Source organism: Ochotona curzoniae, unplaced genomic scaffold (assembly GCF_017591425.1).
Source record: "Ochotona curzoniae isolate NIBS_2020 unplaced genomic scaffold, NIBS_Ocur_1.0 scaffold_3208, whole genome shotgun sequence".
Taxonomy (NCBI): Eukaryota; Metazoa; Chordata; class Mammalia; order Lagomorpha; family Ochotonidae; genus Ochotona; species Ochotona curzoniae.
The window spans coordinates 57,114,525-57,132,232 of record NW_024467106.1 but is presented as its reverse complement, the minus strand read 5'-3'; the positions used below and the strand labels follow the sequence as shown (position 1 = coordinate 57,132,232).

General features: G+C 52.0%; 1 protein-coding gene across 2 annotated transcripts in view; it reads right to left on the bottom strand.

Annotated features, from left to right (window-relative positions):
- Window positions 1-12,156: 12,156 nt before the first annotated feature.
- Window positions 12,157-17,708, bottom strand: part of ROR2 (receptor tyrosine kinase like orphan receptor 2) — a 186,719-nt gene continuing 181,167 nt past the window's right edge. The window contains exons 8-9 of one of the 2 annotated variants that reach the window (XM_041004687.1): window positions 14,881-15,083; window positions 12,157-13,749 (exon numbers count right to left, since the gene is read on the bottom strand). In XM_041004687.1, coding sequence (XP_040860621.1) covers window positions 12,301-13,749; window positions 14,881-15,083 — 1,652 coding nt within the window. In that variant the 3' untranslated portion in view covers window positions 12,157-12,300. Of the gene's footprint in view, window positions 13,750-14,878; window positions 15,084-17,708 lie in introns of those variants that run through there. The other variant, XM_041004688.1, reaches the window with a different exon arrangement.

Below are 17,708 nucleotides of genomic sequence, written 5' to 3'. Positions count from 1 at the left end.
TGATTCGGGAGTAGAGATACATACTGCTATGTGTCTTCACTTCCCAATATGTCAGGCTCCATCATACAGGTCCTCTAGATAACTATACGTCCATGCATGTTTACCAGTACATCTATTGATCTTGCATTTTGCATGAAGCTTGCCCTATATCAGAGAAGAACACACGACATTTGTCCTTTTGCACTTGGCTTATTCCACTTAGCCATTCGTTGCAAATGGTAGCATTTCATTATTTTTAAAGGCTATTCCATGGAGTAGATGTACCATAGTTACTTTATCCACTCGTCTTTCAACAGGTATCTGGTTCGTCTCCATGTCTTTACTATTGCAGATTTTGCTGCTCTAAATATATAATAGATCCCTTTCTCATAAGCTTATTTCTTTTCTTTTCTTTTGGCTATATTCCCAAAAGTGGGATAGCTAGGTCATACAGCAGGTCAATTTTCAGTTCTCTTAATAGTCTTCATACTGACTTCAATAGTGATTATATACTAGCCTACATCCCCACCGACAGTGAAGGCGAGTACCTTTCTCTGCACATCCACCTGCCTCTTATCATTGCATCCATTTTTTTAGTCAAATCCTATTTCTACACTGCTATTGCTGCTTGATGCAACTTGAGAAAAAGAAAAGTTGAATCATTCCAGTGCTGGTGCTGTAATGCTGAGGGTTAAGCCATCTTCTGTGTCACTGGCATCCTACATTATGAGTCCTGGGTCTCTGCTAATGCTCCTGGGAAAGCAGCAGGTGACCATGTGTTTGGGTCCCTCCCACCTGCATGGGAAACCCTGATGGAGTGCCTTGCCATTGGCTTTAGTGCGGCCTAGCCCTGGCTACTGCACCAATCTGGGGAGTGAATCAGCAGAAACAAGCATTCCTTTTCTCTCTTTCTCTCTCCCTTTGCTCTGCTTTTCAACTAAATAAATAAATCTATTTAAAATGAATGATTGGCTTTTACCTTTTTAAGCTTTCAGTCTGAAGGTTCTCATTTCACATGAAAACTATGATCAAATACATTTGCTGTGTGTTTCTACTGCTCTCATTGCTTATCTTCTGTGATGGGGATGTTGGCCTTTATGTTGGCAAGGGGCTACCCCATTCCTGTCCTATACATCCGAAGAAAGACTGCAGTCACTTCTGGTCACAAGGTATTAGACACCCTAGGGCACACTGGTGGAAATGCAGCCCTGTGTACTCCGTCCCTTGCAAAGCCAGGGATATACCCGTAGGAGCGCGGTCCTTGTCAGGTGTCCCGGCTGAGAGCTGGCTGTATCCTGAACAGCAGACACAGCTTCTCAGGAAAGCCTCATTTGCCACTGTAATGAATCTTTTTAAAAAAAAAAAAATTTTATTTTATTTTTAGTGCAAAGTCAGATATTCAGAGAAGAAGATCTTCCATCTGATGATTCACTCCCTCACGTGATTGCAATGGCCCGTGTTGCGCCGATCCAAAGTCAGGATCCAGGAACTTCTTCCAGGACTCCCACGTGGGTGCATGGTCCCAAGGCTTTGGGCCATCCTCGACTGCTTTCCCAGACCACAAGCAGGGAGCTGGATAGAAAGTGGAGCTGCCAGGATTAAAACCTGCGCCCATATGGGATCGCCATGTGTTGAAGGCGAGGACTTTAGCCGCTAGGCCACTGCGTCAGGCCCTGTAGTGGATCTTGTTTAACGTATTTCATATAGAAAGTGAGGAAGGCATCTTGTGTTTATTAGCACAGAAGACAGCTCACAGCATGTGCCAGACAAACATTCCTTGAATTACCATAGGAACATGTAAATGAAGGGCCTTCCGTGAGAATTAACCAATAATTCACTGGACTTGCACTACAACTTAAATCCTTTCATGTAAGTGACATTTTCCTTTGGATAGTCTTAAAAGTAGATGATCCTCGCGTCCAGTGTGGTAAGATAGTGGCTAAAATCCTTGCCTTGTACACATCAGGATCCCATATGGACACCAGCAGCCCCACTTCCCATCCAGCTCCCTGCTGTGACCTGAGAAAGCAGTAGAGGACAGCCCAAAGCCTTGGGACCCTGCACCCGAGGGGGAGACCTGGAAGAAGCTCCTGGCTCCTGGCTTCTGATCAGCTCAGCTCCAGCCATTGTGGCTGCTTAGGGAATGAACCAGTGGACAGATCTTCCTCTCTGTCTTTCCTCCTCTCTGTATATCTGATGGTCCAATTAAAAATAAATAAACCTTCTTAACAAACCACGTAGATGATTTTTGCTTTGCCCCCACTAAGATGGCTTCATAGATGTAGGTAAATAGAGAGATAGTTGGTAGATACATATATTATAGATGTCAGATGATAGGGATGTAATAAATAGATTATAGATGCTGAATAGATGACAGCCAGAAGGGAGAGCCCACAGCCTGGGAGTGACAGGTGCAAAAATCTTTGTGAGAGGATGGCTGTGTTCTCAAGTGACGGTTGGCATGAAGACTGAACACCACTTCTCAAATGTATTTCAGATCCTTGGTGAGAGGTATTTGATAAAAAAAAAAAATTTTTAATGTTATTTACTTGAAAGAATAACAGAGAAGGCAGGAAACAGAGAGAGAGAGAGGAGAGAGATCTTACATCTTCTGGCTCATTCCTCAAATGACAAACAGCAGGGATTGGGTCTGGCTGAATTTAAGAGGCCAAAACTCCATCTGGGTCTTCCATGTGTGTGACAGGGACCCACCTGCGTGGGCCATCTTCTGCTGCCTTTCCAGACACATTAGCAAGGAACCTGATGGGAAGCAAAGCGTCCTGGACTTGGCATGGTGCTCAGATGTAGGATGCTGGCATTGTGGCAGCTGTGCCACAACACCAGCCCCAACATGGTGCAACTTTTATGTAAATAAGTAACAGCAGAAGAAAGCTATGAAGACATCAGTGGTGACTGTGTCTTTTGTAACACAGTCAGTGATGAAGAACCCCAACCAGCCAAGACGGGGACCAGCCAAGTCCTACAGGGATAGGACTCAGATCCAGCAGCTTGCTAAAAAATGCCATGCAGAATCCTGGGCTAAATGAGAGGGTCCAGCTCGAAGAAGTCAAGCAAAATTGTGGCCAGACTGGCAAAGGTCTGGTGACTGTCCTTTCCCTGCATCTCTGAGGGCCAGCTCTGCCCGCCCTGTGATGGTCACTCAGGCCCTGACTGCAGGTGAATGCAGAGCCCTGGTGGACAGTTTACTGCAGCCTTGACAGTGGTGGTCAGGGGGCAATAGTATTCTCCCGTCCTACTATTCACTACCTCTTAGTCTCTTGGCCCCTGTAGTGTAATTTGAATGAGCTCAATGTAATGATGATTTTTTTTTTTTTTTTTGGAGACAGAGGTACTCCTTATTTATTTATTTAGTATAATCTTACTTAGTTGATTAGGGTACAAAGGGTCAAGGGCTACAGGAAAGTGGGTAAGACCATTGTTTCCACACTAATATCATCATTTTTTTCCCCTGTATCTGGGATCAGGGGAGAAACAAAGGGAAAAGCCCCACCCAGCCTCCTTCCCATCCCAGGTCCCCGATGTGAGGCTTGCTCTGAGGGTTCTGTTCAAACAATTTTGATAGCTTAACAATTCTGAATTGCTGCCAATCTTGCCGTTCTAATCAGTGATGAAATCTATTCAGAATCCACTGGCTGACATAGTCCTTTCATCGTTGGGGTTCTGAGATCAGTAGTTCAGTTGGGGGGATGTCCAAAGAAACTTCGTCTGAGGTGATCCCAGACCTGATTCTTGCGTGAATTTGCCAGCACAGGGTCTGGCATTGTCTGTCACCCCAATCAGCTTATGTACATGCTGGTTGTTGCACTTGCTGGGTCAGTTCTATTTCCAGCCCTGTCTTCCACATGAACTGATAGGTGTTGCAGTCCAGCCCAATCCTACCCACTTCATATTCTGCCCTCACACAAACCAGTGGGAGCTGCAGCCTAGTTGGGGTGACTCCCCATAATCCCCACCATGCCTGCCCCCTACCCTGGTTCCCATCAATGCCAGTATGTACCACAGACTTGTTCAGTCTAGCCCACTTCCCATTTAGCTCTGGTACATGTCAATGGACATTGAAGCCTAGTTCAACACAACCAACCTACTATCCAGCCCACACACATCCTGGCAGGTGCCTTTCTGTCTAGCCAGGTCTGCCCCTGTCCTGGTTTTCATGCTTTCCAGTGAGAGTGGTAACCCAAGAGGGAGGTGCCCACTATTTCCCTACTAGGCCATTCCCATTCCTGTATTATGTACTCTCCAGGTGGTTCTGGAGTTTAACTTGACAGACTTAGCTCCCAGTGCCAGTTCTGCCAACTGATGCTGCGGCAAAACCCACCAACCCTCACCCACTCTAATTTTTGCTTGCACCAGTTGGAACAGTCAGCCCAACCTGACATTTCCCTGATTCAGCTCTCATGAGGCCCACAGGTATTGTAGCCCAGCCTGGTCTGGTCTGTGCCCATCCCAACTCACGTTCTACAGTGGGAATTGTTGTCCAGCAGGGGAGCCCACACTCCCCTGCCGGCTTTGCTCCCTCCCTCCCTGGTTCTCACGTGTGCTATTTGGGTGCTGTGGCCACATCTGGTATGGCTCACCCCACCTTGGCATTCTGTGATGTGCACTGGTTTCTGTCACGACTGAACCTGGTCCGACCCACACTCTTTTCTGGGGCTCGGATTCACCAGCAGATGATGTGAAATTGTTCAGCCTGGTCTGCCCCCCGACCTATGCCAAATGTATGCTGGTGGGTACCTTTTTCTGGCCTGGTCTGCTCCCTATTGTGTTCTTGCGTTCACCTCAGGAACTGTGTCCTGACAGAGGAGTTTCCCAAGCTCCTCCATCAGAACCTCTCCCTATGTCAGATCTTGCGTGTACTGGTGGTTCCTCCTTGCTGGCCTTCAATCTATTCCAGTTCTTGATGTTGAATGTTTCAGTCCAGCCAAGGCTTATCCACACCCAGACATTGCTTACACATGGCTCAATAGGGGCAGAGACCCAGCCTAGTCCGTCCTACATCTACCCAGGTTCTCCAGAGCACCAGATGGTGCTGGAGTCTAGCCCGGTTAGGTGCACCCAGACCCAGTGCACACTTATGCCTAGGGAGATTGCAGCCATATCAAGACCAGAACACAACTCCCACTCTGGCCCCTGCACTCTCCCATGGGAACCCCAACCCAGCAAGGGTGTATTATCAAGCTCCCCAACTGAGTCTATTCCCAGCTCTAGATTACAAACATGCCAGTCGTTACTCTGACCTAGTTGGCCCAGCCCCTCACCTGTCTCAGCCTTTGCCTTCGATGCTGTGGCCCAGCATCCCTGGCTCATGCATAGCAGTTGGTGTAAGAGCCTAGTTTGGCATGAACTGTGCTCCATCCTGATTTCTGTTCTTTGTGAGTTGAGGTTTGCTCAGCTCTGCCCAGTCTGCCCCCTTCCAGTTGCAGTTTGACCCACCCCACTTCCTATTTTAGGATGCACTTTCAGGTGCTGCTGCCTCGACCTGCCCAGACTGTTGTCGGTTCCTTTACCTGTAAGTGATGGCTGGTTCTATGGTCACTCCTAGCTCAGCCCATCACCACCCCAGCCTGCAAGCTAACCAGTGGGACTTGTATTTCCACAGGATTGGGTCCACACTTCCCTGACAGAATCTACCCCCGGACCTGGTTCTCTCGCCTGCTGGTTAGTGTCCTGACCCTGCCAAGTGTGACCCATCCACTGTTCCACCACCCTGTCAGGTACTGGTACCTAACCCTGCCAGACAGGCCCCCATCCATAGCTTTGGTGCGGACTAGTGTGTGGCAGTCAGTGATGCTCTGTGCTAACAGCTCATCTCAGGATTCCCACTTGGACTGGTGAATCAGTCTGGCCCAAAAATGTCTTATAGATTCTCCCCTCCAAAACACCAGGTCTCAGTCCCCATACTTACCAGAAAGTTCCATGATCCTGTTGCTGGGAATTCCACCATGAGATTCCACCATGAGAAAGAGGTGATCACCATATAAAAATGCAGGGAAGTGGGGCAGTCAAAGAGAGGATTTTTTTCTTAAAAACCCTAAAAAAATGAGAGTCATGTTGAGCAGCCAGAGAAGGCCAAGGATGGACAGACAGTGCTGGCCATGCCCTATGGAGTGGACAGGACTGTTCAGCCTGGAGAAGGCGCTGGGGCACGTGGAAGGCATCCTCCTTCCTCCCTGGGTGTCTGTCGCCTGTCCGGACACGTTCCCACCTGCTCCCTGCCCTGTATTTATGCAGGCCCCATGTGGAGTGACCCCAGACCCTTGGACCTGGGGTCACTCGGTGCCGTTCTCATCCTGGGGGTTAATGTAGGGGCCATCCTGGAGGAGAAGGAGGATGTTCCAGAAGGAGGATGTTCTAGAGAAACAGTTGCCTCTGCCTGGCTCTGCCTGCCCTCCCTCCCCACCAGCCAGGGCTTTCCCCTGGGCAATTAATTTACCTCTCTGCTTCCGGACATAGTCTTGCACCAAAAAACTCTGAAAGCAAACGAGAGTGCAAAGTAGCAAGCGTGACTTAAAGATCATCTGGCTTTTTCAAGCCAAGCCTTAGTGCTAATCCTCATGTTCCCCGGCTCCTTTCCTGGGCAGTTACAGGTGCGCAGCTGCGAGACACATCACAGCATGTCATGGTGGCACTCTGTACTAGCAAAGCCTATGGAAAACACTAAAAGATCTCAATGGGCCAACAGCTTACACCCCACACCTCACACTGCAACAAGCCCACTTCTAAGGCCGATGCTGTGGCATAGTAGGGAAAGACACCAGCATTCCACATGGACTCTGATTCATGTCTCAGCTATTCCCCTTCTGATCCAGATACTTTTTAATATATCTGAGGAGAATAGCAGAAGATGGAACAATTACCTGGGCCCTACTACCCACGTGGAAGTCCTAGATGAAGCTCCTGGGCTCTGGCTTCAGCCACCAGGGAAGTAAACTGGCAGATGGAAGACTTTCTGTGTCTCTCTCCTTCTCTCTGTGGCTCCTTTGGATAAATAAATAAGTCTTAAAAATAAAAAAAAAGATAAGAGCACTTTTAGGAATGGTCCCAAAAGACACAAAAGACACATGTCTATCTGTTATGAAGTACATGTGTGTCCTGTACTAACACTGCTTGCGACAGCAGTGGAGAGAAGCTAGACCACGATTGGCTTAAACCATGCGGGGTGTATCCCCACCAAGGAACATTATAGGACCCATAGCTCCCATCCAGGGATGAGATGGCCAGGAAGCACCGCTCAGTGACAAAAGCCAGGCCAAAAATCATCCGAAGCCAAGGCGACCATTTGTGTGAAAACATTGGGTGTCCCAGAAGGACCCGTATTTATTTGCACACACCCAAGGGAAGCCGGAGACAGAGACAATGAGCTGAAATGTGCTAGTGGACCAAGGAAGGCTGGACTTTCACTCGGTGTCTTAGAACCTCAAGAACAAGTAGACTATTTGATAATTAGATGAAGATCAACTGGAAGGGAATCCAGTGCTGGACATGCCCTGTGGTCCCTGCCTGAATGTCTGCCTACTGGGCTTACGGTGCTTTGTAGCCAGCATTGGACAAAGCCAAATCCAGCTTCTCTCTCTCCCTCAATAATTGCTGTTATGTCAGGAGCAAGTTAATGAATTAAGAGCAGGCAGGAAGTGCGGTGGGCAAGGATGAGGTGGTTTAAGAGTGGTGGGGATGGGAGAGGAGTTCACCCTGGAGTCCACGCGTGCCAGGCTACAGCCGCTAATGCGGACACGAGACTTGGGAGCAAGCTGTCTTTGACACAAACTCTGTTTTCAAAGTTCATCTAAAAAATATTCTAGGGGCTGGCTATATGACTTAGTACCTCTGACTGTGGTGCCAGCATTCCACGTGGGTGCCAGTTTGAGTCCCAGCTGCTTTATTTCCAATCCAGCTTATGGCCTGGAAAATGAACAGATGTTGGCCCGATTCTTAAGGCCCTGTGCCCATATGGGAGCCTTGCACGAAGCTCATGGCTTTGTATCAGCGCAACCTTGGCTATCACAGGAGTGAACCAGTGAGTGCAAGATCTCCCTGTCTCTACTTTTCTCGGTAAATCTGCCTTTCAACTAATAAGTAAATAAATCATAAAAAGTGGTTTGAAATCTTCCAGTAAGAAACATGTACACAGAACTTAGTCTTGTGTGAAAATTGTCTCAAATGCAGTTAGAAAACCAGCAAGTGTCCAAAAATGGCTAGCAACACTGAATGGCGAAGTTGAGATAAACCTGCCGTGGAAGCACTGTGGGCTTTTCCTTAGGTGGCTGGAAGCTGCTGTGGTCATGCAGGTTTAGTTTCATCCCCTCAATTACTACAGAAAGCCAGATTCAGTGTTCTCATGGACTGGTTTCATGACGAGCGTTAATCAGAAAACATAAGGATTGCAAAAGGGCATCTGCGGCTCCCTGGGACTAGATTAAAACTCAGCGACCCAGAGGCGCACCTGGAGCTGCGGTTAGGGCTCTGCACGTGAGTCCTGGCTCCACTTCCAACTGCAGCCTGCTGGTAATGTGCGCCCTGGGAACCAGCAGGCGCTAGCTCGAGTAGTTGGGTCCTTGTGGCCCACACGGGAGACTCGTTGAATCTGACTCCCAGCTTTGTCCTGACTTAGGCCCAGGTGTTGAGGGCATTTGGGCAGGGAACTAGCAGACAGATCTTTGCACCTGCTTTTCACTAAGTGAGTAAGACAAAGAAGCAAACTTAAATTCCTCAATTCCATGAGACTCAGAAGCTGTGAAAGCCCCTGTTCTGTGGTGTGAAGGGGACAGATGTGCTATGAGTGACATTTACTGGAAACATGCAACTTTGCTTCTCATGGATTGTTCTGGAGCATCTAGAATATCTCAGGCAAAGTCACGGGCTCTAATAGCAGGGGTTTTAGAAACTCAGTCTTCTAAAGATGCGCCACAGTCATACAATAAGAACAAGCACTGACAAACAGACGTTATATTTAGCCAAAAAAGAAATCCCCCCAAAACCCAAGTCTGCCCTGCATTAAAAACACCTTGCAGGGTTTTTCTGCATGACCCTAGCAGTGGCAGCCCTGTGGTGGTGCGCTCCATGGCCAAGAGCACCGCATGCTTCCTGGGGCCCAGCCCTGGGTAGGTGAAGCCACGGAGGCTGTCGGTCCTGATGGTGCTTGTGGGGAAGGCAGCCAAAGCACTATTTCCCATTTTTCACTCTCAGGTCACAACACAGCAGTTAAACCACCAGGTGGACCAAATTAGAGATGAATTGAAGTTCCTCTTTCACATCAGTGGAAATGAGAAGTCACGCCATTGATGCCTGAGCTCCTTCCATAAGCAATCTGGGCCTCACGGGCTGGGACAGGGTCTCTGGGTCTCCGAGGCAGGCTCCGAACCCCTGCCCCCAGGCACACACCTTCAGCACGCCCATAGAAGCATAGATTCTGTGAGTGGGTGAGTTAGTCTGTGAGTGGTGCCCTGCTGAGTGAGTGGTGGCGGGGACAGAACACCCTGCTTCAGCACACATCTTGCATTGCAGGAAACTGCCCTGGCACTGGAGCAGTTCTCAGACCTTCCTTATCCCCAGAGAAAGGAGATGTCCTTATCCCTGAAGACAGAAAACTCCGCACAAGTGGGTTTAGATCATTGCCATCTGGTCACACATCTTTGTCTAACCACCTTTCTGCACCTGCCTGCTTTTCATCAAACTTAGCAGCCAAATGGGCAGTTCTGGGGCTGGTGCCGCAGCCTGAGACACTGACATGCCCTATCTGGAGCTCAGTTTTGTGTCTTGGCTGGTCTGCTCCTGACCCAGCTCCCAGATTCCGTTCCTGGAAAACCATCTAAGAACGACCTAACCCCGGCTCTTGGTCATTTGGGGACCGACACAGCAGCTGAAAGCTCATTCCCTGTTTGTCACTCTGCCTTTTAAACAAACACATGCACCTTTGGTAAATGTGCCAGCTTCCCTGCTTCTTTGGGTTTTCATTTGCAAAGATTTCCATAACACAAAACTTATTCATCATTGCAACGCTTTCTTCTGGCTTGTTTCGCACAGAGGCTCAGCCACAGCCCTTCGCAGTGGGTGAGCAATGATGACTGTTTCAAGAATAAATCTCAAGTTCAAGATGCCAGACATGCTCAGCTTGGTGACTACTGCGGTTTACTTTGGAGGTGGCTTAACTGTGTCTCCCCCCAAAAGGTCACCAGTTGTTAAGCTTGAGCGTGTGAAGGGCTTGAGGTGATGAGGCCTTCGGAATGGAAGCGTGTAGAAAGTGGCGTAAAACAGCAAGTCCAGCTCCTAAACATCCCTCTCAGAGCCAAGCTCACACTAACGCTAACCCCTGCACATTCAGAGCTGCTGTACTGAGTGCCCAACTTTGGCCTGACACCCAAGATCCCCTCCAGCCGTGGGGCCTGACCATTAAAAGTGGGCCTCTGCTTGGCTAGGTTCTCATCCCGACTCTGCACTGGTCACACAACCCCAGGGGCCCCACAGGCCTCCCCATAGTGCAAGTACCTCGACAGGGTGTTTCACTTTGTGTAGTGAAGCCAGTGCTTGGTATTCATCACCTTCCAGGCTGGGCTGCCCTTCTGCAAAATGTGTCTTAAGAAGCCAAAGTGCTCTGTCTTGAGCTGAGGTCGCCAGCAGCCTTAGACACCTGCTAGAGATGTACTTCTGGGACACTTCCCCCACTCCATCCCACCCAGGCCTGCTGAATCACACAGGAGCAGGGAGGGCAGTGCTGCTTCTGCAAGACCCTGTGACAGGTGCTGACACAGGTTAAGGACCTGCCGCTCTACCTGGAAAACTTACTGCCAGCCTTTCCTGGCCATATTCCAGCAAACATGGAATACTGGGGGAAAGATGCTGGTGGGGTTGGCCCCGGGCCATTTTCTGGCTGGCACCTTTAAGCCTCACTCAGATCATGGCTGTAGGGGTGGTCCCTCCTCCAGCCTGGTTGGTTATTGTGAAGATGAATTTAGGTAGCCACAGGGTGTGGTCTCCCTCCCCACCCCCTAGCCTTGTTCTAGGGCCCTGGAAAGCACCAGGATCCAGGTTCAAGTATTTCAGGGGACCTTGGGACTGTAAGAAGGGATGTGTACCAAGTTCAAAGTCAGCTTCACATCCGTAGTGAGTTCACACTGGCAGTCTTCGCAAGGTGAAGCAAGGGAACACATTTCCATCATTTTCTCTGTCACTTGGGCGCCCAGATGAGCAGGGAGTCACGTGGATGCCCAGTGAACCTCCTGAATACACCTCAGTTCCCGGGCGATGTCTTGGCGTCGCCCAGGACGGCCTCGTGGCCCCACAACCCGCCAGAGACAACTGAAAGTTTTCTTTCACTTTATTGGCCGTGCCAGCTGTGGGGTTTACAAACGGGATGGAGGAACGGCACAGGGTACTGACAGCGCACCTGTGGGGCTTGTGTCCAGGGCTCTGAAATGAACGGACCTCACTTTCATGTGGTGCTGAGACAAACAAGCATCCCAACACGGACAGTGTAAACAGTTAAATTACTCAGTCATTATTATAGAGCAAAACATTTCCGTGAAAAATGGCATACAAAGGAAAACAACATATAAATTACATCTCAGGTCTGTACATGATTCTTAAAAAAAAAAAAAATAACAACAGTGTGTTCTATACAATATTGTTTCCTCTAAACCCAATAAACACTTTTCCCTTGATTTCCAGCAAAACGGGCAAAACACAGACGTAGCATAATTAAAACCCTTTCACAAAAATACAAAACGGTGTCAGTTTCTTTAAAGGCACATTGTCTTCATTCGGGGATGGCTCCTTTCTCTCTCGGGAGCCCAGCAGGTGGCAGTGTCCTGTTCCCGATCATCTTTGGCAGCTGAGGGGAGACTACTGTGGGCAAGGAGGCAGGCAGCAGAGAGAAGGCAGCAGTTTGGATGCTGAAACTCAGAGGGCCAGGCACCTGCTGGCTGCTCCCAGCAGGCCCATTGGCCCGTCTCAGAATATTCCATCCATACACAATATGGAACGAAGACGCCACTCATCTTCTTGCAAAGCACTTGCTGCTCAGACCCAAGAAACTGCCAGGTTCAACACAAGTGGTGGTGGCGTGGACGAGTACCACGTAGCCTGCTTCCTAAGAGGTCCGATGCCGGCCCCTGGCCTAGCGTAGGCATGACCGGCTGATTGAAACGGTCTCCAAACAGACAAGGACGGCCACAGCAGCTCAGAGGGGACAGGAAAGGACGGGCGCAGTTCACACCATCCAGCCTGCACGCCAGCCCACGGTTCCTGGGCTTGGGACTGCTGCGTCTGGTCTTCCCAGAGGCAGACAAGGTCTCCGCCCGGGCCCCTTCAGGCTTCCAGCTGGACCTGGGCCTCGTCCATCTGCACAGTGTCGTTGTCTCCCAGGAGCTCAGTCTCTGGAACAGAGCCTTCCTCCTCCTCCTCCTCGGCCTCTAGCACGGGGCTCTGGGCCACGTCTTCTGGAACATTCTGTGTGTCCTCCGTGCCCTCCGAGAGCAGGGCCGCTCTGTCAGCCACAGATGTGTTGGAGGGGGCTGTGGTGACATACCCCGTGCTGGTGGAACCGCTACCACTGTGGTGTGAGCTGGGCTTGGGGACCATCTGTGGGGGCACCTGCTGTGGTGCCATCTGCATGGGAATCTGAACTGGATAGAAGTTGGGCAGGTAGGCGCCATAGGCAGGCACGGGCTGATAGCCATTGACAGGGATGTAGAGCTGGGGCGGGGGCACCATGGGTCTGATCTGGCCCTTCATGGGGATGAGCTGGGGCTGCGGGAAGGGCTGGGCTTTCTGCTTGGGCCCCAGGTAGCGAGCGTTGCTCACATTGCTCACGGGACTGGTGCTCAGGGAGCTGGTCTGTGTGGTGTTGCTGGCCCCAGAGGTCTGCGCCGAGCTGTGATAGCCGGAGACATTGCCCCAGGCCCGCAGCCGGCTGTGGATGTCCTTGAAACGGGGCCTCCGGCTGGGGAACTCATTCCAGCACTCAATCATGAGGGCGTACACCCAGGCCGGGCAGTCATCCGGGCAGGGCAGCACCTGCCGGTTCCGAATCATCTCCACCACGTCCTGGTTAGAGTAGCCGCAGTAAGGCTGCAGGCCGTAGCTGAAGACTTCCCACAGGACCACGCCGTAGGACCAGATATCCGAGTCAACAGAGAACTTGCCGTACATGATGGCCTCAGGGGACATCCAGCGGATGGGCAGCAGCGAGTTGCCCATCAGCTTGTAATAGTCGGCGGAGTACACCTCGCGGAAGAGGCCCAGGTCTGAGATCTTCACAGCCAGTTTGTCGTACACCAGCACGTTGCGGGTGGCCAGGTCCTTGTGCACCACGTGATGGCTGGACAGATACTCCATGCCCGCGGCGATCTGTGCCACGACGTGCACAAAGTCGGGGGGTTCCAGGGCAGACTTGACCGTGCGGTCATCGTCGGTGCTGCCCACGTCCGAGTGCGGTGAACGCATCACCAAGAACTCATGCAGGTCGCCGTGCGGGCAGTAGTTGAAGATCATGCTTAGAGGCTGCTCCTTGGTCACCACGCCCAGCAGGCACACCACATTGGGGTGCTGCAGCCGTGCCCGCAGCATGGCTTCCAGCCGGAACTCCTCCCGCAGCGGCCCCTCTGCCTTGTCCTTCAGCGTCTTGATGGCCACTGCCTGGGTCTGCTCCCCTGGGGTGGCCCCGAACAGGTGGCCCTTGTAGACCTTGCCGAAACGGTCCTCGCCCAGTTCCTCCATGAACCTCACTGTGGACAAGCTGATCTCTTTGAGCTTGGCCTGCAGAGAATGAAAAGCCAGAATGAAACCTTTGTCAACCACGACACTGGGACAAGAGCGGGGCAGTGGGAGGCACAGGGGCCACGGGTGCCATCGCTGGGACAGAATTACAGGGAACCCGCTGGCCTTGTCGCTCCTCTTGTCACATGCAGCTCTGATAAAGCTTACACAGGCACTGAGGCTGCAAGGCTGCCCCCTGTCTGGAACGTTCCAGGAGTCCCAAACAGGCTAAAAATCCAGACCCACCAGACTGTAGCCAAGATCCCTGGAGACTTCCTCCCTACGCCATGCCTGCACGCGCGTACGCACGCACACACACACACACAGCCAAGCCTGGGAGCCAGCTGTTCTTAGAGTCACCTCTGGCCTGTGGCCCTTCACTGCCTTATTGCATGAGCCTGCATCACAGACAGCTTTCTGATGTACCTGCCCCGTGGTGCCCTACCCACAACACGCTGCCTCACCCCATTTACTCATTTGTCCCCTAGCCTTCTTCCTGCTTGATTCAGTTCTCAGCCACACGCAGAGGGAGCAGCACACACCCTGGACCTCAGCCACGCCTGCTCCCCCTTGGCATGCGGGTAGGTGCTGCTCCCTTGCTGGTCAGGCCCTTCCCACAGCACACAGGCCACTCGTCCCTGGTCAAGGAGCCCAGGGAGCGAGTCTCTGTGCCCTTCCCAGGAGACCCTTGAAAGCCACATGGGAATGTGGCCTTCCACCAAGGCCCGCAAGGAGCTCAAACGCCCTTGTACAGATGCTATGCGCCTCGTCTTCTGCCATATTTCAGTGTCCCATCATAAAACCCTATTATTTGAGAATTCTCAGACCGGGGCCATCCTTCCCTCCACCTACTGTAAAGTTCTTCCCTAAAGAACTACGCAAAACATACCCAGGCTGACCGGAAACCGGCCCCAGAGAGCAAGTCCCAGGCCCTCAGACGGGAGTGTCCTCCTGCTGGGGGCAGGGATGAGCACGCCTGCCTGCCATTCACTTTGGAAGGACACCCGCCCAGGTATCTTTCAGCAGAGCCACTACAAGGCCAAGGGCAGCTGAAAAAGAATCATGTGTTTCCCAGGGAGCTGGGGGTCACAGGGCAGCAAGCGCTTCCCTAGAGCACGCCAGGCGGGGCACCTGCTTGTGTTGGTTGATGAGGGGCATCTCCATGTCCTGGCTGGGCGAGGCCATCAGCTGGCGGCGCTGTGGGGCGGACGTGGAAGCCTTCTGCTTGTTCCGGCACATACAGACCAAGAAGAAGAGGCAGGCGATGACCAAGGGGATGGTGATGCTTGGGACCAGGATGTAGAGGATGCCCATCTTGCTGCTGTCCCGGGGACCTGTGCCAGTGAGATGCAGACTCGTGAATTTTCAGAAAACACTGCCCCATTGATTCCTTCTGCCATCCTCAAGCTCTGCACCTCCCCACTCCGCACCTCTACCTCAAATCTCAAAGTGCAGGTGGGGGATCGGACACAACACGCAGCGGGACCCAGTGGTGTCCTGATCGTTAATGAACCAGGAGTGCACACCCTACTGAAGACAGGTGCAACACTACCCCAAACTGGAACATGTCGGAAGACACAGTATCCAGACAGGGATGCTGATGGTCTGACTACGAGTACTACGGGAAAATGAGTGTTCTGGGGCCAGTGCTGTGGTGCAGGGGGCTGCGCTGCTGCCATTGAAGCTGGCATTCCGTATCAAAGGCTCAGGCCTGGCTGCTCTGCTTCTGATCCACCTCCCTGCTAACATCCCTGGGAAAGGAGGGCAAGATGGCTCAAGAGCTTGGGCCCCTGCACGCATGGGGGAGCTCCTGGCTTCTGGCTTTGGATTGGCCCAGTCCTGGCTGTTCTGGCCTTTTGGTTAGTGAATCAGTGAATGGAAGATCTTTCTCTGTCATTCTGCTTTTCAAGCAGTTAAGCCTTAAAGAACGCGCTGATCTGTCTTCCCAGCTCCTGACAAGCAGGTGTGATGCAGCGGGGAGACCCAATCCCTGTCCTCGGGTAGCGAACCTTGCTACAGATTAGAAAAATTGTTCTTCCTTGTGGGACATTTCAATGTTTCCCACTACATTTCCATATAATGATAACACGTTCTTTCAAGATAATTTAAAACGTACTGGATATTAAGAAACACTGGTGCTGTAAATATTCAGTAACAGGGAGTCAGGCAGGATTCTTGAGCAGCGAGCTTCCAGCCCCGGCTCCTTTTGCTTCGAAAGAGTGAAAAGCAACGCTCTGTCTCCCTCTGCAGGATGCATGGGGAAGCGCATGAGCCATCCTGGAGAAGCAGACTACCCCTTCATCAGAGGAGTTGACCCCGGGCCTAGCCCCTGGAGGGTCACTTTCCCATGTCCCTTGGGAACCAACCACAACAGCTGTTTTCTTTTTAACCCCAGGTCCCACTCGCCCTGGTATGCTGCTGTCTGGAAGCACACAAGGAACTTCTCGGCAGCGTGCAACCTGAGCGCGCTGGCTCAAGCGTACATGGCTCTAATGGCTCCCACTGCTCCAGACCGAGTCTGCCTCCTCTATGCCCCGGGACGCCCACTCCGGTAAGAGAGCCCCGGATACAGCCACGTGCGAAACAGCGCCCCAGCAGCTTTCCCCCGAGAGGTGGATAATGCAGAGAGCCTCACAGTGGCGTCTCGGAGGCTCGAGGCATTAGGGCTGTGGCCACTGAGCGCCTGCACTCTTGTGTCAAGGTCAGGGACGCGAGCCCCAGCCATGTGTTGGCGCCATCGTCTGCTTTATGAACTGTTTTTGAAAGAAAGCACCAGTGAGACACATGCTTACTGGGGAAAAAGTAAAAGCCTGTGGTGTTACAGAGCTGTGGGCTTTGGCCGGGACCGTTCCTCGCAGCCCTTTTCTCCCAAGATGCCACGCTGGGGGCGGCTGTTGGTCCCCTGCTTTTTGCAGGTGTGTCACACTGAAGCACACGGAATAAGTGACCCTACATACACACTTAGGTTTCTTAAGAGGGGATTTTAAAGAGAATCGTGCCATCTCCATGCGACTGCTCTCGACTCGGTGGCAGGAGACATTTTGGGGTTACTCAGGGCAGAGTGACGTGGGCGTCCTTACGCAGCTGCACACCACTGCTCCCCAGGGACCTGGGTCTGCTCCCATCTCCCACCCGACCCCACGGGTGACCGGGCAGTCATCAACCTTGCTTTTCGGGTCCTTTACATGCAGACATCTGGGCAGCAAAGGGTCCCAGGAATTGCCAGATCAAGGTGAAACATCAAGGTGTGCCTTGGCCGGGCTGTTAGGACATAAGCAAACACACTGCACATGGTCCAAATGCCTTCTACTTTAACCTCTGGAAGTCAGTGTGGGAAGTTCGAGGTGCTTTTGCTTTCTGAAATTTGGCCCTGGAGACGAGTGAGGCACCTGTGCGGCTCGCTCACATGATGCAGCTCATCTTATTCCTTCTCTTGAAAGACGAGCAAAACACCAAGGATGTGCCTCCAACACGGCTCTGGCTCCATGAGCCCCGCCCTGCCCCATCTCGCTCCTTGCAGAAGATGATTCTCCAGGCCTGCGGTACGCCACAGTGGCTGGATGACCATCTCATCCCTGCCATTTTTATCCTTAAAATTGATCCTAGCAAAGCATACGCGTCCCGGCAGGCCTGGGGACAAGGACTGAGCTGCAGGCAATGCTACATCTGGAGCTGCAGGGGGATGACACAGGCCAGCTGAAGTGCCCCTGTAGGGAGGGAGAAGGCAGGCGGGCAGGGGGACTGCAAAGCCCTGGGAAGAGGAGTCAGGTGCATAGGAAGCTGTGCCTGCCCCACCTGCTCTGGCCTGACCCCACTGCCACCCACCGCCTCCGCTCTCAGCCCAGCCGTGGGCATCTGCTGACAGTAGCTGGTGAGCCGCCCGGGACATAGCTGCCATCTTCTCAGCATCCCCTCCACTCCCTGGCACCTGTGACGTGGCAGGGCACTTGGGAGGAATG